This window comes from Pteropus vampyrus, unplaced genomic scaffold (assembly GCF_000151845.1).
Source record: "Pteropus vampyrus isolate Shadow unplaced genomic scaffold, Pvam_2.0 Scaffold141, whole genome shotgun sequence".
Classification (NCBI taxonomy): domain Eukaryota; kingdom Metazoa; phylum Chordata; class Mammalia; order Chiroptera; family Pteropodidae; genus Pteropus; species Pteropus vampyrus.
In genome coordinates, this window is record NW_011888922.1 from 4,684,772 (window position 1) to 4,710,130 (window position 25,359).

General features: G+C 49.4%; 1 protein-coding gene across 1 annotated transcript; it reads left to right on the forward strand.

Moving 5' to 3' along the window:
- The first annotated feature begins 6 nt into the window (after positions 1–6).
- LOC105297658 (chordin-like protein 2) lies at positions 7–24,463 on the forward strand. The gene is made up of 8 exons (XM_023535559.1): positions 7–338; positions 10,666–10,778; positions 14,484–14,577; positions 17,032–17,174; positions 19,419–19,512; positions 21,226–21,281; positions 23,105–23,273; positions 24,234–24,463. The coding sequence occupies exons 1-8, from the start codon at positions 257–259 to the stop codon at positions 24,461–24,463; spliced, it is 981 nt and encodes a 326-aa protein (XP_023391327.1). The 5' UTR covers positions 7–256.
- Positions 24,464–25,359: the final 896 nt, after the last annotated feature.

Here is a 25,359-nt window from a genome sequence, read left to right on the forward strand (position 1 = left end):
TGCCGTACCTTCCTCATCTCTCCATCTCTCTCCCTCCTTTCCACTTATTCTCTTAACACCTTCCTCTTATTCCCGCCGTAGACCTCCCTTTCTGTCCTCACCACCTTCTAGTGTCTTCTCTCCCCACTGTAGCAGCAGCCTTCCCCTGGTCTGTCGATTACGTTGTGTCCCTGTGCCTCAGTGTCCCCCTCATCTCACTGTCTCTGACTCCCCTCCCGGCTCAGAGCCTAGTGGCCTGTCCTTGGGGGAAAGAAGGATGGTTCTCGAGGGAAGGGTCCTCTCCTCCTTGCTGGGACTCGCGCTGCTCTGGTTCCCCTTGGACTCCCACGCTCGAGTTCGTAAGTAGATGGCGGGGGCGGGGGCCGCTGGGAGGGCAGAAGAGGGGTTCAGGCCCCTGGGATTGTCGGGAAAGTGGCAGGACTTGGGACCCCCAAGGTGTTCCGACTGCCGTCCAGGCAGCACCTGTGCCGAAAAGGGTGGAGCTCCTCTGCCGACTAGTATGGGCTGATGACTAGGAGACTGGGTGGAACTTGGCAAGACTCAGAGCCAAGGGTACTGCTGCCAAGGTCCTGAGAATAGAAGACTGAGGGCATCGGGAAAGAGGGCAGATCACTGCTTTGGGGGTGCGGGGGTGTTTTTTTTTCCTAGTAGAGAGTCCCATGTGTTTGGGTGCAGGGCCGTGATGAAAAGGCTACTGCTTTTAAAGAGAACCGGTGGAAAGAGAGAGCTGACTAGGACAACGGTCCTAATCCCTTCTCTCTCTTGATCCTCACTCCGAAGAGGTGGGTATCATTTGCATTTTATAGACGAGAAAACTTAGGCTGAAAGAAACTTGCTCACATTTACAGAGCTAGTAAACCATCCAAAGCTAGTGTTCTCCAATTCCAAATCCTATGCTTTTTTCCCCTGCCCCACAGGGTCTGGGAGGAACCCTGATTTAGAGTTGTGAGACCCTGGAAGGCAGCAGGGCACAGTGAGAGAGCTCAATATTCATTATCCCAGGTCTATTGAATACCAGTTGGTGGGAGGCAGGCATGGAGGGTACCTCTCTGAGCCTCAGTTTCCTAATCTATTACATAGGAGTAAAAATTCCAGGACTGTTGTGAGAATCGAATTAGAGAAAACATGTAAAGCAACTAGCATCAGCATCTAGCTGGTACATGGTAGGTTCTTTAAAAATATTAGTTTCCTAATTCATGCTTTTCCACTTGGATGCAGTGTAACTTTACACAGTTTATATAATCTCTCTAAACCTCAGTTTCCTCCCTAACCCCCAAATAGGCTGATGGACCCCATCCCCATTCCCTGCCTATCTCTTAGAATGCTGTGAGAATGGATAACAAAACTAAAGATTCTCTTAATAAGAAGGAAGGCACTTGGTTCAAACCCTGAATATCCAATAATCGGAGGCCCAGGAGGGGCAGTGGTTTTGCTCTAGGTTATACTGGGAAGAGCCTGGGATGAAGATCTCATTTTTCCGCCTCTCAGCCTAATGCTATTTCCTCCCTACAGCTCAGCTCCCCGATATCTGCCTTTCTTTTGCATGTGACTTTCCGAGCCCGTGGGGCTGATTTTGTTTCATTCTTGTCTCTCCTGGCGAAGGCAGGCTTCATGTCTGGTCCTTCCTGGGCTGCCAACAGCATGAGACTTATAGAAGTCCTTAGTAACAAGTAATGGGAAGAGCTCAGTGTTGGGTTCAAGTTCTGGCTTTGCTCCTTTTCATAAGTTACAACTTCTCTGCGCCTTAATGTTGTCATCTGTCTCAGACATATTCACCTGGAATCCAAAGGGTTCTTGAGAGGATGAAAGGAGGTGACTGTTAAAGTGCTCAGTACAGTACAATGCCTAGTACTCAGTAAATGTTTCCTCCCCCTCCTTGAGCCCTAGAGGTTTCCTCTTAACACTTACCTGTTGCTTCTTAAAAGGGATTTAGCACAGGATGCCCTCCATGCCTGCCTCTCTCCTACTTGGCACATTGTTCTCAGTTTCAGGGTTTTTCTCCAGATATCATTGCCTTTAATGCATCTTGGAAAGATGCCCTAGAATCAGATCATTATGCAAGACTGCTCATGTCCTACCCATACCCCTCTTTGCCTCTCATATCTCGTCAGCCCTTCACCTTGCTTAGATACACCTTTCAGCAAACTTTTCCCTGGCTACCAGATCCACTCTGATCTCCTTCTTCTATGCCTCCACTGGCCTTCAGGTCCATACTTCTCACTGGGTCCTGCCAGTATTCAGTCTCCCCTACAGCCTGGAGCTTAACTCAAGACACATAATAACTCAGAGCAGACTTATTAAGTTAAGTTGAGGTGGACTGGCATTCAGAGGGTTGTGTTAAAATTCTGGGATGTCAGAGCTGGAAAAGCCTTTGAAAATCATCTGCTTCTACCCCTCGATTTTCCTATCCTTATAGTTAAACTAAGCACGGAAAGGGTGAATGACTTGCCCAAGGTCACACAGCAAATTTGTTAAAGAAAAGAATAGAGACCTGGCGTGTTGTTTCTGATTTGTCACTTACTGGTTGTATGAATTGGGGCAAATCACTTCCCTTCTCTGAGCTTCATTTTGTCTGTTGATGACAATGTATAAATACTATAGTTATTTGCCAGGGTCCTATTTGAAGGTCTCTTATGAAGGTCCTTGTCTTAGTTTAAGTAAGATCCTGGGCCTGTTGTGGGTAAGAAATCTCCTGGTGGCATCTTAGGTGCTTTTAGGAGTGGTGCTGACAGATGGAAATTCTCAAGTCTGTGTGGTGTCAGACTCTTGAGGTGGCTTAGCCTTGCAAATGCCAAGGGCCTGTGAGCACGCATGGCAGCTTGCTCCTCGGTTAAATTACAAGGCTATTCAAACAAAGATTATTCTATCTTTGGCTCTGTTTCCAGACACAGATTGAGTTGTGATCCCAACCCAGACTGAGCCTCAACTCCAGCCAGATGCTGAGCCCTGATCCTCAAATCCTAACCACAGATTGAACCCCAATTCCGAGTCCCTGACTTGGTCTCTGAACAGTACTGATTCCAGCCCCAGGCAGAGTCATATGCATGCATAATGTTGATCACTCATCCCTCTATGGAAGGAGAATCTGCCTAGTATCCTGACTTCCTCTCCAGAACTGTATGCCCTTATCAGCTCCTCTCCTTTGTACCCTACCCTTACTAATTGTCTCCCCCTACAAGGTATCCAGCATGCTTCTGCTTTCTCTCCCCTCCTTCCATCCAATCCCACTTTCAGGAGAGTCAAATTATCAAGTAAAAACATTGATCTCTCTATTTTATCTTTGAGGGACTCGAAGCTTCTGTTCCCCGGTGACAGAATCCCAGACCCCAGAAGCAGAGATGGGGCGGGAAGGGAGCTCCCATGATATAATGTGTTGCAAAAGACAAACTTGGAATCAGAAGGTCAGAGCTCCAGCTCCTGGCTCAGCCACCAATCCCAACTGTGGCATAGGGCAAGTTGCCTTTCTCCCCGCCTCTCAGTTTTCCTGGCTGTGAAGTGAGATGGTTGGACATAAATAGATAATCACTGAGGACGATTCTAGCTTTAACATCTCGTGATTCTAGGACTTTAAGATCCAAAGATGCTAGTGTCTTTATTCTGAGTCTACTCAGACCTTCGGAAAAGGGAGTTGGGCAAGTGTGGGTGTGCAGCATGACACTCCTTCCTTTGCCCCAGAGAGGAATAGACAGACAGACCCTTAAGAGAAAGAACCTAGAGAGCCTCAGACAGTGGGTGTAGAGGGAGACTCGCCAGTGGGGACCCTGCCCTGCTGTTCAGTTTAGTCGCATCCCCATCCACCTGTCCAGATGTACATGAGAGGGTGGCAGGCACCTGAGGAAAGGCGGGACATCTGTCTCCAGGCAGGCCCCTTTCTGAGCCTATCTGGGAGGTTCTGCACCTCCTCTCTCCCACCAGTAGAGGTCTCCGTCTCACTCACTCACTTGCAAACTGCTGAGCAGGAGCTGGGCAACAGCTGCGCCCGTTGCTCCAGCTGTTGCACCTGTTCCAGGACTGGCCTCTCAAGTTCCCCCAGCCACTGGCCACGGCGCCGGGCTCTGGGAGAGGGACCTTGAGTCTCTTGGACTCCCAAATAAAAGGACTGGGGTGAGAGTGGTGCCGCCTGGAGGTGCAATTGGGAAGATCATTTCAGGCCTGCCTCTGCCTCTGGGCAGAAGCCCATCCCAGGGAAGACCGTTCCACAGTAGTCTTCTGTTACCCATTCTGTAATCAGATTCTTCTTTATGTCTCACCTGGATCCTTTCGTTTGCCATTTAAAGCCATTTCTTTCTATCCTGTCTCTTAGAGAATGGGTATTTCTATAAGCACCCCCTTCAGATCTGAAGACTGACATTGGAGTTTGTGCTGACATAAATCAATGATCTTAGGCAAGTCCCAATCCCTTTCGAGGACTTGGTTTTCACATCTGTAAAATAGAGGATTGTATGTCATCTCTAAGTCCCTAGTTTCCCTAAGATTCTGTGAATCTAAAGTGTATATGTTCAAGGCAGAATAGAATATAAACAGTCTCAACTCTGCCCCCTGATTCTTGTTGGGTATCAGAGCTTCCTTTCCTGATTTGATGGTTCTCTCCTTTGAGGTCATTCAAGGCTCCTGAACATCTGTCACATGCCAGATTAGAGGAGTCGGCGTCAGAGAAGTGAAGACCTTTTCCCTAGGTTGCACAGCTCAGCCCCGGAGGAGCTGAGGTTTTCACTTCTGATTCCCTTAGGAGGCCTCCCACATTGGGTACCAGAGCAGAGCTTATGTCTTAGAGGGGAGTGAGTTTGTTTTGGAGAAAAGAGGACTATAAATAAATAGAGAAAATATGGCTGTGTGGGCGCAAGGGAAAAGATGTAAACGTTCTCACATTTCTGTGCGGCCTGGCTCACTCTGATCTCCTGAGCCCTCGCAGGCTGTGGACAGGCCAGCCACAGTTCCAGGCCTCTCTTCTCACACCCCAGTCCCTCTCGGTCCCCTCCAGCCTCTCCTGTAGCACAGAAGCTTCTTTCTGGTTGAATTTTCTGCTTCCTATTGGAAGAATTCCCAACTACACTACCCACTCCTAACTACCCCTTACAAGACATTTGTCATAGCATGAGAGTTTCAAGGCAGAGTGTGGGATGACCTTAGATGGAACAGTTTGGAAATTTTAACTTACATATGAAGATCATGGAATCCCTCATCCCCTTACCTGCCCAGGTTCCTGACCTTTTTGTACATGGTATTTGGTTTGGTAGGTGATTGGGGGTTCACATGGCAAGAGCTGGAAAGAGGCTAATTCCTGTTAGGTGGTAAGATCAAAGTGATGCTGAGAGGAATTTGGCTCTCCTATCACATAATGAAGTTCTCTTTTTGTTAAAGAAAGTGGTTTTCAGGAATAAGAGCCATCAATCACCTTCTCTTCCAGAGCTTCCCTCTCTGTTGACTCCATTCTTTCATTGTACATTTATTCTGCAAGCATCACCTCTATGTAGGTTCTGCACGGTGCGCTGGAGATACAAAAATTAATGAGATCTAGTTCTTGTTCTCAAGAAGCTCACAATTGAGTAAGCAAGAAGAACCCACTTAATGGGTACTTTTATACCAGTAGTAGAGGGCTGAACTCGGTTGTGTGGGAGACCTGAGGAAGGACTGGCCAGTGGCCTGGAAGGTTAGAGCAGCTTCACAGAAAGGGTGACACCTAAACAAGCTTTTGAAGAACGAGTTGGTCAAACGCTGGAGATGGAGTTTCACATTCCAAGTGGAGGAAACAGCATGTGCGAAGACAAAAGTGTGAAGGAGCCTGGCGGGGGTGGTGGAAGAGTGAGAAATTCAGCAAGAGGAGATGAGGCTGAAAACAGGGCTGCCACAGAGTTTTTCTGGAAAAGCAGGTAGGAGCTAGCTCATGACAGGCTGGGGTGACCTGATAACATTTGGAGTCTGGTAAACATTGCTGTCCTGAATTCAGGTTAGGTCAACTAAATACAATCACTTTAGTCAGTGTCCAACTAGATGAAGAGCTTTGGCTGTGGCCTATCCGAGTGGACACTGCAGGAAGGAGTGTTGGCACCCAGCCCGCCCCAGCCACCCGCAATGGCCTGCAAGAACCACGGTCACCCAACTTCTGTGCTTTTGCATGACGCTTCTGCTGCTTGTTGGTACCTTGTTAGCTCGTCAAGACCCAGCTCAGGCATCTTCCCAGGAAAGCTTCCCTGAAGAGCCTAAGCTTCTATACTATCACAGCATTTGTCAGACTGTATGCATTACATCTATCTGTCTTCTTCCTTAGTCTGCTCCCCGAGGATGGGGACTATGTCTTATTTAGTCATGTACAGACCCATGACTAGTATAAGACTTGATATATTAAAAGCTCAATACATGAATAGTGGGAAATAATATTACTATTACTAATGATAATAACATCATAACTAATGATAATTACATTTATTGCTTATTGTGCCAAATACCCCATTCTGAGCTATTTGTTCCAGCCTGAAAGCTCAATCCCATCTTGATTGCTCTTTCACCTTCTCCATCCATGTCCAGTCTGTCCCAAAGCCTGCCCACTGTACCTACTAAGTGTCTCTCAAACCTGCACTTTTGCCCATGGGCACTGCTTCTGTCTTGATCTAGGGCAGCATGGTCTCAAAACAGATGACGGCAACAGCCTCCCCCTGGTCTCTCTGCCTCCAGTCTTGCCCTCCAATTCATTCTCTATTCCTGTGACCATAGCGATGATTCTAAAATGCAAACCTGATAACTGGCACACCCCAATTTGAAACTTTTCTGTGGCTTTCCTTTGCCCTTGTGAGCCTGGAGCTGTTCATAGGAGCCTGGAGCTGTTCATAGAATCCCGGGAGTAAAATCTACCATGAGAAACAGACTGTTAGGGAAGTTAATGAGTCAGCACCCAGATCTGCTTTTTGTCTGTTTTTAACCTACTATTTAATTGAGCATCTATATGTGTCAGGCACAAGGCGTATTACATATATTCTCTGATTTAATTCTACAGTAACCCCCAAATGTAGAGATTATTACTAATCTCATTCGACAGATGTGGAAACAGGCCTGAAATGGTTAAGTAACTTGTCTAAACTCAGGCTGTAGATAAAAGCCAAATCCAATTTGAACCCTGGCCTATCTAACTCTGAAGCCAGGGTCTTTAGACTATATACATATATCCACTGAATGAGGAGTTTTGAGGGGTATGAGACCTGTCCAAATTTAATTCTTATCTGTTTCTCTAAAACCTGGAACAGGGCCAATTGTCCTCAAACATAAACTTCCCCCACTAACAGTCTCTTACCCAGGTTAGACATCACAGCCATTAATTCTAAGATCTCTGACAGAGCCTCCTTAGCTCCCTAAATTGGGGAGAGAGATATGGGCACAGGTTGGTGGGATGAGATATGGTAGTGGGGTGGGGAGAGGAAGCAGGGCAGGCCCAAGGCCAGGGCAGAAGTGAGAAGGCCACGGAGGACCAAAGAGAGCATAAGGGAAGGGAGGGGATGTGAGAGACAAACTTTGCCTCCTCCACGTCACTCGGGATAGGCCCCACTGGCTCCCCGAACCTCATCCTAACCCTCCTTGGGGCCCCTGAGAGTCTAGGTGTACGGAACCACAAACACATCCTAAATGGTAGAAGCTTAAAATGATCAAATCTTAGAACCACAAAATCTTCATGTTCTAATGAAATGTAGACTCTTAGAAACATGGAATTTTCAAACCTTGAATCTTAGAAACCTAGAACCTTAGAGTCATAGAATTTTGGAATCATGGATTCATAAACTATCTGTGCAGAAAACCTTTGAAGATAAAAGTTCACTCCCAGACACACACTTAATTTTGCATATGGGAAACTGAGGCTCAGAAAGACTCATCTCAACATCATACAGTGCATTTGTGGCACAAAGAGCTAGAGCTCCTCCCACCAGCCACGTGCAGGGATTGGGGCTAGTGCCAGGACTGCAGGGATAGAGGCAGAGGCCACCCCCTGCCTGGCAGTTCTACCCCCTGCCTGGTTTTAGCATGGCCCTGGACACTTTCCTCCTTAGAAAAAGAGGGAGCTCCAGGGATGCCACCCTTCCTTGTTCCTCTCACCTAGGAGGGTCTGATAAAGGTGGGGATTATGGTTTCGGCAGGCCTCCTGGGGTTGAGGGATGGCCTGCCAGGCCCCCCACACTCTCAGCTACTGCCAGATCTGTTGGTGAGGGGAATGGCCTCCCGGCCTGGCCTTGGGCTGAGACATTCTCTCTGTCTTCATACTCTGAACAATCTGTGAGGGAGAGGGGATGCCAATTGGCTCAGGGGCCAGGATACAGGGCTGCCACAAGGAAGGTGGAACATGGTTTCTTCAGCAGCAAGGCTGAGACCTAAGGCCACAGTAGTGTTGTAATCGCCCCACTCCCTGGTGGGAGGAGGGGATTGAGGAAGAAAGACATTATTCAGTCCTCGGAGAGTTAGGCTGACTCTGACAAGCACCCCAGCTGGACCTGTGTCCCGCCCTCTCTGCCAGCGGAGGCTGAGATAAACAGTTCATTTGATACGGGCCAGCCGGGGCCTTGCTGGGAACGGGATCTGCTGTCTGATCCCCTCCTCTGCTTTGGGGGTTTGGAGCGGGGTGGGGAGAGAACTAAGCTGTGTGTTCCTTGGTCCCCAGTGGCCATCAAAATACAGCTCTGAGGGCATCAAAACCATGGCCTCAGACCTTTGTTCTGGGAGGCCCAAGAGGCAGAGCAGGAGCAGTGCAAGGAGCCAGAGGCCGATTTCTGCTTCTTACGAAGGCAACTTTCTAAAGGTTGGGAATGGCCCTTGAGCTCCTCAGCTCTAGAGCTGTGGGTCCGGGGGCTGCACTCCAGCCCACCGCCAGCACTGAGAAAATTCTGCCTTGTGTGTGACCTCCCCCTACAAGTGTACTGCTTTCAGTGCTCTGGGATTCTGTGAGTATAAAAGTCTATTCGAGATGATAATGTCCATCTTGCTGAGACCTTACCATGATTATCATAATAATAGCATTCAACTAAGTGTTGAGAACTAGACTAAGTAAGCACTTTACAAGCGTTTTGCAATTTAGTTATCCAAACAACAATGTTAATGAGATAAGTGATGTGCAGAGAAGATAGTCAATGAATGTTGGTCCCTTTCTCCATATTTCAATCTTATTTAATTCAGCAAGCCTTTGTAGACACTTCACTTGTGCTGGGTCTCCCAGTTTTTTCCTAAAGGAACTCAGATATTCTTTAGGTAATGGACAGTTTTTCTATTGGAATGGTAGCATCATCCTTTCTGGGTGGCAAAAATCACCAGGTGCCTGAGTGGAGGAGGGTTGGCAGAAATAGGGCAAGAGGCAGAAGGGTGGGGCCAGCAGCTGCAAGCTGGACTGGGAACCCTGACCCATGGCTTGTTGGTGAGCAGATGAGAGGTGAAGGCAGGTGAGTCCTAGAGAGAGCCCAAAAGCCTGGGCAAATGGTTGGCTGTAGAAGGTAAGAGGTTGGGGCTTCAAGAAAGCAGGTTTGCAGGAAAGGTATCTAATCCACATAAGGAAACAATTTCAATCACTCTTAGAAGCACTCGTCTACATATTGACATATGCAGATTACAAAAAATAATCAACCGATGTGCAGTCACACACACAATAATCAATTGACTGCAATCACAGTAGCACCTATGACTGTTTTTAAGGATATTTAATCCATTTCCCATTTAAGAAAAAAAAGTGCAGCTCGCTGCCCGTGTTAATTTAACATCCCATGTTGGAATGCTACGTTTTCTAGGATTTGACATTTTCAGCAATTAAGAATTACTATATTTTGTAAATGGAAGTACTACTACTAAAAACAGAATGCAATAAATAAAACGATGTCATTTGTTTCCAAAGACTATCAATATACTAGAGCAATGCGAAAATATTAAATGCGAGATATTTCATGGCAAACTTTGGGGATAAAGTTAGGACTGTAATCCGTGAGTTATCTCGGGGTAAATGCTGCAGCTGCAAGCACCACTGGCGAGTCTTCTCGAAGCAATGGAAATGGGTTAAAAGTCAGTTTTCTAACCTTTTATTAGGCAGCACTTTGTTTTCCCAATTCAAGCACTTCTCATCATGGGGCATAGTATAATATGAAAATAAAAAAGCTACTGTGAGTGGCTTTATTCAAAAGGTAGGTGAGAGAGAGAATAAGGGAACAGCAGAGGGTAAGAGAGTCGAGAGTACAGAGGTGTAGCAAATAACTAAACAAAGTGAGACAAGAGGAAGCAAGTGTGATTATAAGGGCAGAAGGAGCTCTGGACTGTAAATCTGAAGACTTGGGCTTTCATCGCTGCTTGGTGACTGACTTGCTATGTGACCTCAGAGGTGTAATTTGTCTTCTCTGGGCCTCAGACTATTCATCTAATTGTAATAACTAAATTTATACCACAATTTAAATTTATAAAGCACTTATACTGTTTAAGATTCAGAGCAGGACAGTGACATGCCCAAAGTCGCACAGTAAGTGAGTGGTCAAGCAGAGATTCAGACTCATTTAGACATTCTGGCCCCCTGACTGGGAGAGCATGTCCAGCAAATTCACTTTTGCCTGAGTGGTCCAGATGACATCCTTCGTAGAACCAGAAAAAAGGAGGGATGAGGCATGGTCTTTGGGCTGGAGCCTCCTGGAACTGACAAAGCCCTGTTTGATTTGCCAGGCCCGGACATGTTCTGCCTTTTCCACGGGAAGAAATACTCCCCCGGCGAGAGCTGGCATCCCTACTTGGAGCCACAGGGCCTGATGTACTGCCTGCGCTGCACTTGCTCTGAGGTACGTTCCTCTAGCCACCCTGCCACCTACGTCAGGTATCTCTGGGAGAAGTCGCTCTAGGGGAAAGGGAGGACAGCCTGACTCTAGAGGTCAGAGGCACTCCAGAATCAGGCCTTCTAGAATTATGCTCTTCTAACTACAGCTGAGGGACTTGGGGCCATGCCACTTCACAACCGAGTACGCAATACCTACTACCACTGCTGTGCACCTCTCAGAGATGAGTCACACAGTGGATCGGCGACTGGGCTGGCTGGGGACTTGAGTCTCCCATCTCTCATTCCAGCCTTCCTTAAACCTCTGCTGGTACCAGCCTCCCTACCTCCCGCGCAGCAGACGACAGAGCCTTTCTGACCTGGCCTCCCATTCCTTCCTTTCCTCGTACTATTTCTCCCAGGCCTCTCTTGCCGCCCTGCCTTAGTGTGCATTCCCCCAATTCCACTGGTCCAAAGAGTTGTTCTTCCAGGCTTTGGCCTAATGCTACCTCCACTAGTAGGCTTACTCAATCTCTCACCTGCAACTATTTCCTTCTTCTGGGATCCCATGTAAGTTTCTCCGTCCCTTTCTCCTGACTGCTGTTGCCAGGTATAATAGTTATCCGTGTTTGCCAGTTACTGCACCTCCTAGGTAGGTGGAGCCCAAGAGCAGGTCTTCCTGGGGGCTGCCTCACACCCGGTTCTGTGTCCTGCTGAAGGCTGAACAAACTGGGGCAGAGACTATGTCTTTTTGTCCTCTGTCTCCTGCCACTCTACCCCCAGCCCAGCATCCCCTGCAGGGCCTTGCACAATCGACTAGGTGAAATAAATGAGACCCCCATATGATTCAGAATTCTTAGGCCAGGTGTGAGGTTGGAGGGTGGGCAAGAGAGAAGAGATTTAAGAGGCTTGAAATACCCTTGGCTTTAGCTCAGCTGCCAGAGGCCCAGCCTGGTTGTCATGATATCCTCAGCTCTCTCTGGGTGCTGGTACCTGCAGAGAGAGGGTACCTATCTTTCAATTGGAGCCAGGGCCTTGGGCCCCTCTCTTTCCCTACACAAAGCCAAGAGAAGAGTGCAGAAAGCCAGTAAGAGTTTCCCTTATTACAACAGTCCTCAGCTCAGGGTGGGAGCAGAGAAGAGCTTCTGAGGGGACACTGGGAGGTAGAGTGGTCAGGGCCAGCGCCTCTCCTGACTCTGACCACTGGGCTCTCCGTCCTCCTGGGAACTTTCCCTCTGATTCCCCACTGCTTCCACCGTGTTGGCCCCAGGTAGAATTCTGATGCCTACGGGGGCACAACCCTCATGACTGCCTCCCCTTCCTTAGCACATCTGAGACCAATCAGCTTTTCAAAAAGAACTTAATGAAATATAGTCAAAGAATAGGAAGGAAACCATAACAGAAAAATTCCAGACATAGCATGTGATCCAATTGACAAAGTCCAAGTTTAGTGATCTACTGGAGCTAATCCCTTCTCTGTCCCCAGAGTTCACACATACAGTTTCCTCAACCCAAAGGGCTAGAGCCAATAACCTGATACCCCACAAATACACCCTGAATACTCCACTTCTTTCACCATCACTGCTCCCCCTAATCTAAGCCACCTTCATCTCTCACCTGGATGCTACTTGAGCCTCCCAACAGGTCACCCTGCCCCTTCTTGCACAGCAAGGATTTTTTCTGAACATAAAACTCATCACGTCATTCCAGAAGCTTTTACAACTCTCCAAACGATTTTTTTTTTTTTTTTTTTTGCACCTAAAGTAAAATTCAAATTCCCTGCTGTGCTCTATACGATCTGGCTTCTGCCTTGTTCTCCAGCCTCATTTCCTACCTGTGCCGACATACTTGTTCCTCCACCTGGAATGTTCTTTCCCTGGATCTTCTCGTAAATGGTTCCTTCTCATCCTGCAATTCATAATGGAAATGTTACCTTCTTATAAGGCTTTCTCTGACTGCTGTTTCTAAAATAGTCTAACTCTGTTAAATCAATCACATTACCTTGTTTGATTATTATCATAAATTAAACATCTAAAATGATCGAGTTCCTACTTGTTTATTTTTTGTGCTCTGTTTCCCCCTGCTAGTGTGTAAACTCTCTGAGAGCAGACACCTTGTCAGTCTCACTCCCTGCTATGTCCCTGGCACTCAGTAGTCATACAGTTAATATCGAGTGAATACATGAGTCCCCGCCCAGTCCACCAGAGGCAGCTTAGCATCGTGGAAAGTACGCAGCCCTGGAGGTAGTGCTTACCTGCTGTGTCGTCTTAGGCAACTTAACCTCTCAGAGGCTCTTTTCTCATTTTGAAAGTGTGAATAATAGTATCTACTCCTAGTATTGAGAAGATAAAGTGAAATAATACATTTCTATATTACATAAAGTCCCTACCAAGTAGCCACTCAATGCATGGCAGTTATGGCTAACCCCTAGCCTGTCTCCATCTTATTTCCTACTGTACGTCACTGATCCTCTCCATCCCTTGGTTCCTTCGAGGCCAGAATCAAGAGAGATTCTAACTCTTCAGGCCTCACGGTTCCTCTCACTCTGCCCTATTTTCATATCTGAGGGCCTCAGTTTAGAAGGCCCCTCTTGGAGCTCCGCCCAGTACTGTGGACTCTATGATGCTCTGTAGCACTGATTAATCCTTATGATCATTTCTGGCCATCTTGGGAAGCAGCGACTCCAGAGGGACTAGGGCCTGGTCCAGGGTTTTCCATGGGGCAAAAGGCCACCTCTGGGAGAAATGCTGTGGGCACTGATGTGGGCAAGGAGGCTGGAAACAAACTTGCCACCTTCAAAGTATGAACAAAGCTGCCTCCATTCCTCTAAGAGAGAAATCATTTATCCTTCCCCTCCTTGTTGTCATTCATTCACTCAAACTTTAGCAGGCACTAACTTGGAGCCAGGCCCTATGCTGATGATTCAGAGATGAATAGAATGAGGCTTGGTCCTTGTTCTTGGGAATTTGTAGTGGAATAGATGAGACAGAGGTCAATAGTTCGTTACAACACAGTGCAATGACCTCTATGGCAGAGGAGATGTGAGGTGTGGGAAGCCTAGGATGGACTGACAAACTGCCCGGGGAGCTGGGAAAACTGCCAAAAGCGGTGGTAGCTTCTCTCTCTCCAACTCCTCATCTCTGTGTGTGTTTCTCTGCTCCTTTCTCTTTCATTTGCTGTACTTGGAAAAGTGTAAGAACTTCAGGCTCCTCTGTCTCTGGTGCCAACTCCAGAGATTTTGTGCAGGGTCACCCAAACCTCCCAGAGATTTAAGGAGTAGATCACGAAACCCTGTCTTGTCCACATCAGGTCTCTAGTTCCCATCCCTGTCACTTGCCCTCATGTGTCACAGTACTCTCTTAACCATGAAGCTTAGGCCCAGAGATCAAAGAACAAAGCCTTGGAATTAAAATAACACAGTCAAGATCAATGTCAAAATAACTCAATGTTTTTACTTGTATGTCTCAAACACCATGAAGGGGATACAAAATCTGCACAAACCCATGCATACTGTGCCCCACTCAGTGGCGGGGGAGGGTCATGGATGCGTGAGTCACGCAAGTGAACAAGGGAAGAAGAGAGACTGGACACATGAGTTTATTGTTTTTATCCCATCACAGGCTTAAAATGAGTGCAGCGTCCCACAGTTGGGATGGGGATTTTGGGGGAGGACAGGTTCAGGTGGGAGGCAATGGCTCTTTGGAACCAGGACTGACCCCTGTGTCCTCTTCAGAGTGCCCATGTGAACTGTTACCGCCTCCACTGCCCACCTGTCCACTGTCCCCAGCCTGTGACCGAGCCACAGCAGTGCTGTCCTCGGTGTGTGGGTAAGTAACCTTGTTCTTCCCCCTGTGACAACTGAGTCTTCTCCCCTTGTGACAACTGACTCTTCTCCCACTCCTGATGCAGGCCTCTGGCAGAAGGAGGCCCCTGGAATGAGAAGGGCAGTCTCTAGCCATCGGAGGTGTCGATGCAAAGGCTCTCAGGGGAAAAAACATCCTGGATCCCCAAGGAAGGCTGGAGTAGCAGCAAATGTCTCATTTTTAAGTAGCCATGCTTGGCAGAAGGAGAGAGAAAATGTGGAGAGTAGCTGAAGGAATTGGGGCATGCTTGGCCTATTGATGGCACACTCAGGCTCCAGTCTCCCTCTGGCTGGCTGTAGCCATAGGGAATGGACATGCCTGTGTAAGCGGAAATGAGTGAGCTGGGACTGGGAGGGCTTGTAGAGAGACCCCAGGATTTCCATCCTGGGGCTAGGAATGGTTGAAGGAGCTGGAGTACATGTACTCTGAGATTCCTCCCAGTGCAGACTTTCAGGGGCTCTGTGTGTCCTGATGCTAAATGTCTAAGATTCAATGATTTTAAGACACTAAGAGCCTCTAAGACTAGGATTCTTGGAAGTAGAGGTGAGAGAGAGAGGGGTGGAGAGGTGGTTTGAGAAGAAACTGGCATAACCAAATGTCCAATAAGAGGCAGCCAGCAGGACAACTTAGAAGAGTTGGAGGGGTGGAGGTGGAAGGATCTTGAGAGAAGAATCATTGTTTAGAAGCATCAAGAAGGCAATGAAGGGAAGCTCCAGATTATAGCCTCAGCCTCTAGGCTTTGGAATTGGGGTTCTCCTGGTGAGCTAGGGACCTGTGCATGCAGAGTGGGTATAGAGGGGCTTATTTTCCAAGTGGGACCCCAGTAGCATCTGATCATGGCTCTGCCTTGGGTCACAGAGATTCCTGGATCAGGATTCCTTCAAGGAGCAGGAGTTCTGAACTTCGCCCTGCCCAGTGCCGGATGGGGTGTGGGCATCATGCCTTCTCCCTGTCTGAGGCTGACCTCAGGAGTCCTGGCGGCTCCTTGCTGACTGTGCCTTGGCCCAGGCCCCTTCTTCCTCACATGCTCCTCTCTCCTTCTGTCTTTTCTGGCCCTGCCCCTTCACCTGCCTGGCTCTACATTTTCTTCATAACTCAGCTCAGCCATCAGCCCCTCCAGGAAGCCTTCCCAGAGCCCACTCCCAGAAAATAGCTGAGTAAGCAGCTCCTCCTCCGTGCCTCAGTCCTCACCATGTGACAGCGTCACAGCTTATGACATGTCTCTCTACCAATTAGATTTTGACTTTTTTTCAGTTGGAGTTGACATTCCATATTACTTTATATTAGTCTCCGGTGTACGGCATAGTGGTTTGACATTTATATAATTTATGAAGCGATCCCGGCAATTAGTCCAATACCCACCTGGCACTATAGATAGTTATTACAATATTATTGACTATATTCCCTATGCTGTACTTACATCCCCATGACTATTTTGTAACTACCAATTTGTACTTCTTAATCCATTCACTGTTTTCACCCAGCCCCTCAACCCCCATCCCATCTGGCAATCACCATTTTGTTCTCTGTATCTATGAGTCTGTTTCTGTTTTGTTTTTTTAGTTTATTTTGTTCTTTAGATTCCACATGTAAGTGATATCATGTGGTATTTATCTTTCTCTGACTGACTTATTTCACTTAGGATAATACCCTCTAGGTCCATTCATGTCGTTGCATAGATCGTGAATTTCTTGGTGGGAGGGACTGATCTTGTTTGGCACTCCATTCCCAATGCCTAGCATGGTGCCAGTACAGAGAAGGTGTTTAGTAAAGGTGTCTTGAAAGAATGAGTGGGTTCTCTCAGGACCGGAGGCTTAGAGACTTACCCCTCTACCCAGCAGGATGAGGACTAGATAATTGGCAGGTAATGAGGAGGAGGGTTCTGGCAGCCAGTGAATGACAGGAGCTTACCCTAAGCACAGGGACAGCCTAGGTCATCTCAGCTAATTCCACTAGGATGTCACTCCAAGAGGGACTCTGTTCTGTTTGCTACTGTGTCCCCAGCACCTAGAGCAGTGCCTGGCACTAGGAGGTGCTCCAGGGATGCTCCCTGAATACTGAGTAAACTAACACAGATCCCCACCGAGTGGGGCTCAGTGGAGCTGAAGCTTCTGGTCTTGCCTTCTTGCTCTGGTCAGGACCAGCTCAGATACTGAGGGGCTGAAAGGCCATTGTGAGGAGCCATGGGAGGGAGTGACATAGTTGGTTGTAGGTGTCAGGGAGACATCTTCTTGGTTAGCTGATATGGGGACTGGCTGGGAATGCTGAAGCCAAAGCCTGGTTTAAATGCCACAACGGAGTGAAATGCAAAATCTTTAGAAAGTGTCACATGGTGAGGCTTAATTAATTCTTAATTAAAGCTCTTAGATCCACATGAAACCTTACTTTCTTCTTCCTCTTGCCCCTCTCCACCTGCAGAACCTCATACCCCCTCTGGGCTCCGGGCCCCCCCAAAGTCCTGCCAGCACAACGGGACCATGTACCAACATGGAGAGATTTTCAGTGCCCATGAGTTGTTCCCTTCCCGCCTGCCCAACCAGTGTGTCCTCTGCAGCTGTACCGTAAGACCTCTCCCTTCCCTTTAGCCCAGGCCAGTGGTCTGAGCCTGCAAAACATGGTGGTGTGTACGGCAGGGTGGGGGTGGGGAATTGTTCTCCCTATTCAAAGCAAAGTGAGAGCAAAGTGGGTTTTGGAACAGTCTGCCCTTCTCAGGGCTTCTGCACTCTCTGAGCTGCCTGTTACAGCATCAGTCACCTCACAATGACATTTGCCCATTTCTGTTTTCCCGGTAGACTCTGCACTCCTGGAGGGGAGGGGACATACCCAATTATTTTCTGTATCCACTGCTGGTCCCAGCCCAGGGCCTGGCACACAGAGGATGTCTGTAATGATTGTTGAATGAATGACTGAATTAGTGAATGAATGAATGAATGAGCGAATGATCAGTTATCCATCCTAGGGCACAGAGACAGGGCCAGACTGTAGCAAATGAAATTTAATTTGAAGTTGCATAAACTTCCCCTTGCTGGGGTCAGAGTTGGGCCTAGGGACAGGCAGGGCTGACTCTGCAGTACTATCAGGGCACAAGAGACTGAAGTCATACAAAGCCTGATTTGGAAACTCTTCACCCTCCTCCTCAGGGCGGTCCTAGGTGTGGCCTTTTTACAGGTTTATAGGTGGCTTTCAGCATGTTATTCTTACCCTTGGGTTTAGCTCCTTATCTGTACATTGGCAGGAGTTTCTTCTGCTGTCCCAGTTTCCTTACTACCTGATCACTAAACTTCTCTGGGCCTCAGTTCCTCTGCGTGTAGCGAGTCTGACCAGGTGATGTCCAATGTCCTCTCTGTCTAAAATAATCATCAGATTTAGCAGTCATGTGAGGGGAGAAGTCCTAGACTAGGTGTCAGATACCACGTTTGAGCTCCAGCTCTGCCATGGCTCCCTCTGTGGCCTTGAGCAAGTCACTTCTCTTAGGCCTGTCTCTCCAACTGGTCGGTGAGGGCATCCCATCAGTTTGACGCTCTGAACCTTAAAATCTCAGTGCTGCAGAGCAAACAACTTACAGATGACAAGTCTGTAAGATGACAACCTAGAGAGCGATTATTTTTGCAGGGTCTAAGCTTCTTGCAGTGGTCTAGTCCATTATACCTACTAGGTGCATGGAAATGCCTTGTGTTTGTATACAACATCCCAGTGACCCTAGGAGAAGGATATCAGATGAGGAAACTGAAGCTCAGAGCAGGTAAGCAACTTGCCTGCGGTCACATAGCTGGTTAAATGGGAGAGCTAGAATTCAGATCCAGGGTCACATAACTCCAAACCCCATGGTCCTTTCCCTGCTTCGTGCTGCTTTCTGTAAAGGCAAAAGGGCCTGGATTAGAAGGGGGCTGAGGGGAGAGACAGAAATGATGGTAGTGGGATGGTGAGAGCATTCTTGTGGTTCCTTGTTCTTTCCCCCTGAGTACTTGGGTCTCCCCTTCCTTCTCATCCCTGGTTACATGGGTCTGGCTTGACTCCTGGCCTCATCTGAAGGATCAGAATCCTTATTTTTGACTCATTGGAAAAGGAATAGGGAAAGGACTCGAGGTAATATCACTTCCACCAAGGTACAGTGTGCCTTACAGTTTAAAAAGGGTTTTCACAGTCATTCCCTCACTTGATCTTCACAGCCCAGGTGGGAGTGCCCCCATTTCCCAGAGGAGGAAACTGAGACCCAGACAAGAGAAGTGACTCACCAAAGGTCATCTGGCCCCTTGATTCCCAGAAGGCCCTTTCCCCTGCAGGCTTGCCTCTCTAGGCTGGGTCCTAAAGTTGGGGACCTAGGGTTTTCAGTAAGAGCAAGATGAGCCCAAGGTGTTCCCCACCTATTCCCCTTTCCTATGCTGGGCCACCTGTTCCAGGCCAAGGGAGGACATTGATTTCAGTAGGAAAAACCTAAAGACTAGGCTCTAGTCCATTCCACCTGGCTGTGTCTCTGACTTCAGGCAGCCCAGGTTCCTCTGCAGGCTCTCCCCATCTGTCAGATGGGAAGATCCCACTTCATCTCGTGGCTGGGAGAGCCTGTGAAAATGCGTCAGAAGCTGAAGGATGACTGTTACCTTAGGGCCTGGAGTGGGAATGGGGAGGGTACAGAGGATTCCTCCTTTGAGCTGGCTGGGTCTCGCCCAGGATGCTCCGCTGCTCCTTCCCTCCCCCACCTCAGGGGAGACCTCAGGAATATATGCCTCAAGGGCAGGGGACTCTCCTAGCCCCAAGGCTAGGCCTCATCAGTGCTCCTTTCTCAGCTCCTGTTTGTTGTCTGTTAGGAGGGCCAGATCTACTGTGGCCTCTTGACCTGCCCAGAACCAGGCTGCCCTGCACCCCTCCCGCTGCCCGCCGCCTGCTGCCAGGCCTGCAAAGGTGAGTCTATCCCTGGATCTGGCAGTGCTCACTCACCCCACCCCAGGGGCCCAGCCATGGACTCTCAGAGCTGGGGGAACCTCGGGGGACACCAAGCATGTAGCAGACCACTCCTTTGAGGTAGCTTAGCCTGCTCTTTCCTCCAGAAAACTAAGCCCGTGGCAAAGGCTGACGTGCATTTTTATTGCAATTCCAGGGAGCAGGAAGGAGGGTAAGGGGGAGTTAAGCAGGGAAGGAAGGGGAAGCAACACAAGAACGTATTGGGGAACTGCCTCTGCTTGCTATCAAGTGTGACCTATTGCTCTAAGTCATCTGCTTCCCAGAAAAGTCTGGGGGTAATAGAGGAAGGGTAAGAATTTGTCCACGAGCCAGCAACTTCCATTGGTCAAAGGTTCACCCAAGGGTGGGAATGCCCTCATGGTCCCCCCTTGTATGTGCACACATGGGTGCTAGGTCTTCCTGGGAGCAGAAGGAAGGAATGGGATGGAATAAGAAGTGGGGGGCAGGAGACATGACGGGAGGTGTGGGCATGAGGGCAGGTGCTTGCAGGCTGAGCCTGAGGGAAGTCGGTTAGAGCCCATGTGGAGAGGGCGCTGCTGCAGTGTCTGTAACATGTAGTTGAGGTCCCCATGATTAGATGAAGCTGAGGGGATCAGAAGAGGCACAGGAGAGGGTTCTGTACAGGCAGGGACCACATCTCCTCCTGTCTTCCTCATAGCAGAGCTGGGCATAGGCCTGGGCTCAGAGCATGCGTGTTAAACAGAATCCAGGTAGAATCTCTGTATAGGACAGAGATAGGCCAACACATCGGCTAGTGAAAGACAAACAGCCTAAGCAGAAGTGCACAGATGGTCGAACTGTTCCCTACTGGCTGGGGTAGTCCAGGAAAGCTTCCTGGAGGAGGCAGGACTAGGGGAGGGGAGTGCACCCCAGTAGAATGCTTCCCTGGATGTTGGTGTTGTGGAAAGGCACGGGACCAGGAGCCAGGTGACTCCAGTTTAGTCCTGGTTCTTCCAGCTATTTCCTGCAGATTCCTTCTCCTCTCTGGGCCTCAGCTATGCCAAAATACACTGAGAGGTTGGCCTCAGTGATTCCTAATCAGCAGTATAATTCCAGTGTTCTTGGTCTTTGAACCAAGAATGCTTGGAGGGAGCCAAACTGTATGTGAGGCAGGGGCTTGGGAGAGAGAGGTCTCCTCCAGGCATTACAAAGTCCCAGGGCTCCAACAGGCCTTGTGTCCTGGTGCCTCATGGGGTGGAAGATGGAGGTGTCCTAGGGTGTCCCAGCTGGAGGAGCAGAGGGGCTGGGCGGTGGGGGGCAGCTGGTACCCAGGAGCGTAATGTGTAGACCAAGGCCTTGTGATTTCAAGAGTGACTGCCAGGGGGACTACAACTAAGCAAGCTGCAGGGATGGGATTCTGGGCCATCCATGATGCGTGCTTAACTAGATGCTGTGCCCCAGCCGAGCCATTTAGTCCTCTTGGTGACCAGGAAGTCAGTGTGGAAACTGAGGCAGCAACCCAAGGGTGAAGAGAGGCTATGATGAGAAGTGGGGATAAGTCCCCACTGGAGGAAAGGAACCTACTGGAGCATGGGGGCTGCAGAAGTGGTACTAGGCCTTGGAGGGGCAGAGCCTAGAGGTGGAGGCCTGCAGGGCTCCAGCCAGCAAGGCTGAGGAGGCAGAGGCTGACCCAACTTCCCTTTGGGTTTTCAGATGGGTCAAGTGAGAAATCAGCTGAAGAGGACACCACACAGCCACACCATGGGGTGGTGAGTGCACAGCTTTACTGATGAGCTGGTTAGAGGAGGTGAGGTGGGCTGGTATCCAGGGCCTAACTCTCCATGACTGTAGAGCAGACAATACTAGTTACTGTCTTCATTTCTCATTGGTCACCTGCGTCAGCTCCTTTACCCCACCATGTCCAGCTTCTCTCTCTAGCCTCCCATTATGGCTCCCATTGTGACCAATGGGCCAGGAGGGGCCTGGGAAAAAGCACCACACAGGTAGGAGCAGGCCCCAAACTTACTGATTTCCCTCCTAGGAAACTCTTTGACACTGTTATATCCAGAGCCTGTGTCTGTGTTTATTCAGGCCACCTCTGGGCAGCATGTTCCCCTGAGAGTGGCCTCTGACTAGGGTCAGCCTTCCCCACCCAGCTCCTGAGGTACCAGCTCTTCGTCTGGGGACTACCTCTCTGTTCCCCCTACCCCCTGTCTTGGCTCCTCTCATCTTGGTCTAGAGCTAAGATGGGCCAAACTGCCCAGCCCTCTGTGGTTGGAGTGGAAAGAGGTGGGAGAATGGGATCACACAGTGAAACAAGTCCCTATCCTCCATCTGTGCTTTGTCTACAAAGTGAACAACTCCACCTGGGTCACCTGGTCCCTGGGGGACTGGAGGCTAGGCTTCCCTTCCCAGAGAGTCCCCAGGAGTGTGAACCAATATACTCTCCCTTCTCCTCTGCCAACTCATCCTCCTTTCCCAGCCAGGCCGATCAGCTGTGGGGGCCTCTGTGCCCCCGGACCTGAGCCAGGGCATCTCTTCTCCTTCTATTCTTCTCCCTAGGAGGCAATATGTGAAGTAAAGCCCACCCAGGCTTAGTTCCAGGCCCTGAGCAGCTACTTACTGGATGATGTGGGCAAGTCACCATTTGGGGGTTGGGCTCTTCGATTCCTTCTTGCATCTCTTCCACTTGACAAGCATTCCTAGGAGCTTCTTTTGTGCCTGGACCTACGCTGGGGCCCAAGACACAGTTTCTACTCTGGGAGTTCTTGTGGACTCAGTCCAGCCATCCGAGGACTGACTGAAACTCTACGGGGCAGCAAGGGGCTGTAGAAGAAGGAATGTGACTGACTTGGGGGGCAGCAAAGGGGATGAGAAGCTCTTGCCCCAAGCCAATCACTTGCTCCTCTCCCATAACCTGAAGTTGCCAGTTCCCAAACTATGAACCATGAAGCTCCTGCCCCATTACACTGCCCTCACCACACACCCTTTGCTGGCACTGTCAGCCCTTCCAAGACCTGATCTGGAGGGGCAGGGTCTTGAGATCTTGGATCCAGGGGCTCAGGAAAGGAGACCTGAGCTCTGGAGACCCTCTGTCTCTGGTTGGGGCCTTCTCCTACTTTTCCTGCCCCAGGGCATTTGGAGGGTCTGGTGGGATCTTCAGAGGCCTATCCCCTTCTCCCATCACCTAAATCTTCTCAAAGAAGAATTTCCTGACTCTCATCCTCACTAAATTCTCACCTTCTATTTCTTAAATATTAAGTTCTCCAGGTCCTTGATCACTTATGTCTCCCAGATCAAGATCTCAGCGCCCTCTGCCCACCCCAGCCCCAAGGACCCGGCTCTGACAGGCCTGAGAGGGACTTAGTGGAGGCTGCATCTCCAAACCACTATCCTCTGAGAGTTTTCAAAAATCCCTTGTCTGAAAATGTCTTAGACCTCATCCAGATCATCTTTCTGTCCCTAGCCTGTGCCCTCTCTTCACTGGGGAGTCATGCTGGTGTCTACCCTCAGGCTGCTCACTGCAGCCGTCTCGCTGCTCCTCCACTGGGAGAGGCCCATCAGTGACCTCCATCCTTCCTGCCATTTGCAGAGACAGTCCCAGGACCCATGTTCAGGGGACGGTGGGAGAAAGAGTGGCCTGAGCACCCCAGCCCCCACCGGGCTCAGCTCCCCTCTGGGCTTCATTCCTCGCCACTTCCGACCGAAGGGGGCAGGCAGCACGACAGTCAAGATTGTCCTGAAGGAGAAACATAAGAAAGGTGGGGACCGGAACCTCTCCAACCAACTCCCGAGGTGGGAAAGGGGAGCCCCGACTACTCCCACCTCCCGTACCTGCACCCCCCTGACTCAGTAGTTCTCCAGTCTCAACTTGGCCGTGAGCTTATAGACTTACAGAACATCAGAACTAAGGTACCCTTAAAGAGCATTGTGTCTAAACCTTCATTTGACAGATGAGAACACTGAGGTTCAGAGTATTCAGTTAGAGACAGAACCAGTCCTGGAATCAGGACTGAGGGTCAGTATAACAATATTTTTTTGAGCATTTGCCATGTCTTTTCCAGGAATCGAGGGGCACAGAACAGATAGATGAAGAATGGTCCCTGTCCTCGAGGGGCCCCAGGCATGTAAATAAATTACGATCATATAAGGAAATGCTGAGGGAAAGTTTTTAACAAAGGAAGGAGGGAGCAGAGCTGGGCTGTGGGAGGACAGTCTGGATGAAGTGGGGAAGGAGGCCACTTGGGCAGCCATGGCAGCACAGTGGGGGAAAGAAGCTTCACTGTAGAGCACCTCGACTGGTGGAGTGGGAATGGCTGCAGAGGCATCTGTCCCAGCACCTCTTGTGCAGATGGGACACTGAGGCTGAGAAAGGGGGAGGGAACTGCCAGAGCTCACACAGCTAGGTAGTGAAGGACTTGATGTCAGTTCTACTGTCAGGCCATTCCCCTCCTTGCCCCACCAGAAGGGCTCTGAGGACAGGAGAGGGACTCTTCATCTTCAGAAAGTCTTTACTTGGCACATCTCAGTCTTGAGAGCTGAGACGGGGGATGTCAGGGATGTGAGACCAATTTTATACCCTGGCCACCACTTTGTAGGCAGTGTGGCTGGGCCAGACTGGTGGAACAGGGCCTCCCCAAGACCCCACCCTCACCTATTACTGGACTCTGGCAGCAGTCCAAGGCACTGACCCTCCTCCCTTCCTGCCCTCCTCGGCCCAGCCTGTGTGCATGGCGGAAAGACGTACTCCCATGGGGAGGTGTGGCACCCAGCCTTCCGCTCCTTTGGACCCCTGCCCTGCATCCTGTGCACCTGTCAGGACGGCCGCCAAGACTGCCAGCGGGTGATCTGCCCCACTGAGTACCCCTGCCATCACCCCGAGAATGTGGCTGGGAAGTGCTGCAAGATTTGCCCAGGTACAAAGAGATGCTGGGGGCTGGGAAGACACTAGCTATAGTGAGCCCTGAGTCTCTCTTGTCAGGGCACAGGCACTTGGAACATTTCTGACATGGATGGGGCAGGGACTCAGAGCCACGGGATGCAAGATTTTTAGGTGCACAGGATGTTAGAAGCACAGCAGTGGGAAATTCCAGACTTGTAACATATTACTTATGGAGCCATCTAATGTGGTAGAGACAGATCCCGAGGCTCTCATACATACATAGACTCAAATAATGTTCTGGAATCTATGAGGTCATAACATATTAGGATATCAGAACTTTTAAGAGAAATAGCCAGTGTTTATCGAGCACTTACCATGGGCCAGGTAGGTATTTTGTATGCATGAATTTGTGTAACCCTCACTACAATGGATATGGCAGGTATCTATCTCCATTTACAGAGAGAGAATATAAGTCTAGAAGGGGGTATAGTGTAGAGACTTATCCCAGGTCACACAAATATAAGCAACGGAGCTGGGGTTTGAACTCTGCTCTTGCTCCAAAGACCATACTCTTGACCTCTGTTGTCTTCCTTCAAGCCTCTCCTTTCAACGAAAATGGGAAAACTGAGACCCAGAGAAGAGAAGAGACTTTCCTAAGTCACACAGCAAAGTCGTAGTGAGTGGAGCTGGAACTAGAACTCAGGCTTCCAGTCTTGCCAGCTGAGTTCTTTCAACAATGTCATGTGACCTTAGAATTAATAAGTGTGCTGAAAGTCAGAGTATCTGAGTGAGAAGCATAGCCTGTGAGGGTCAACAGTAGCTGTTGTGAGGAGCAGGCACGTTCTCAACAGCCTGGAAGGTGGGGTAGGAGGCGCAAGGTGAGGTCGTGCCCTGACCACACCTGGTTTGAGGGCTGGGTTGGCAAAGCTGAAAGGAGAGGAACAGAAAAGAAAAAGAGGAAGGAA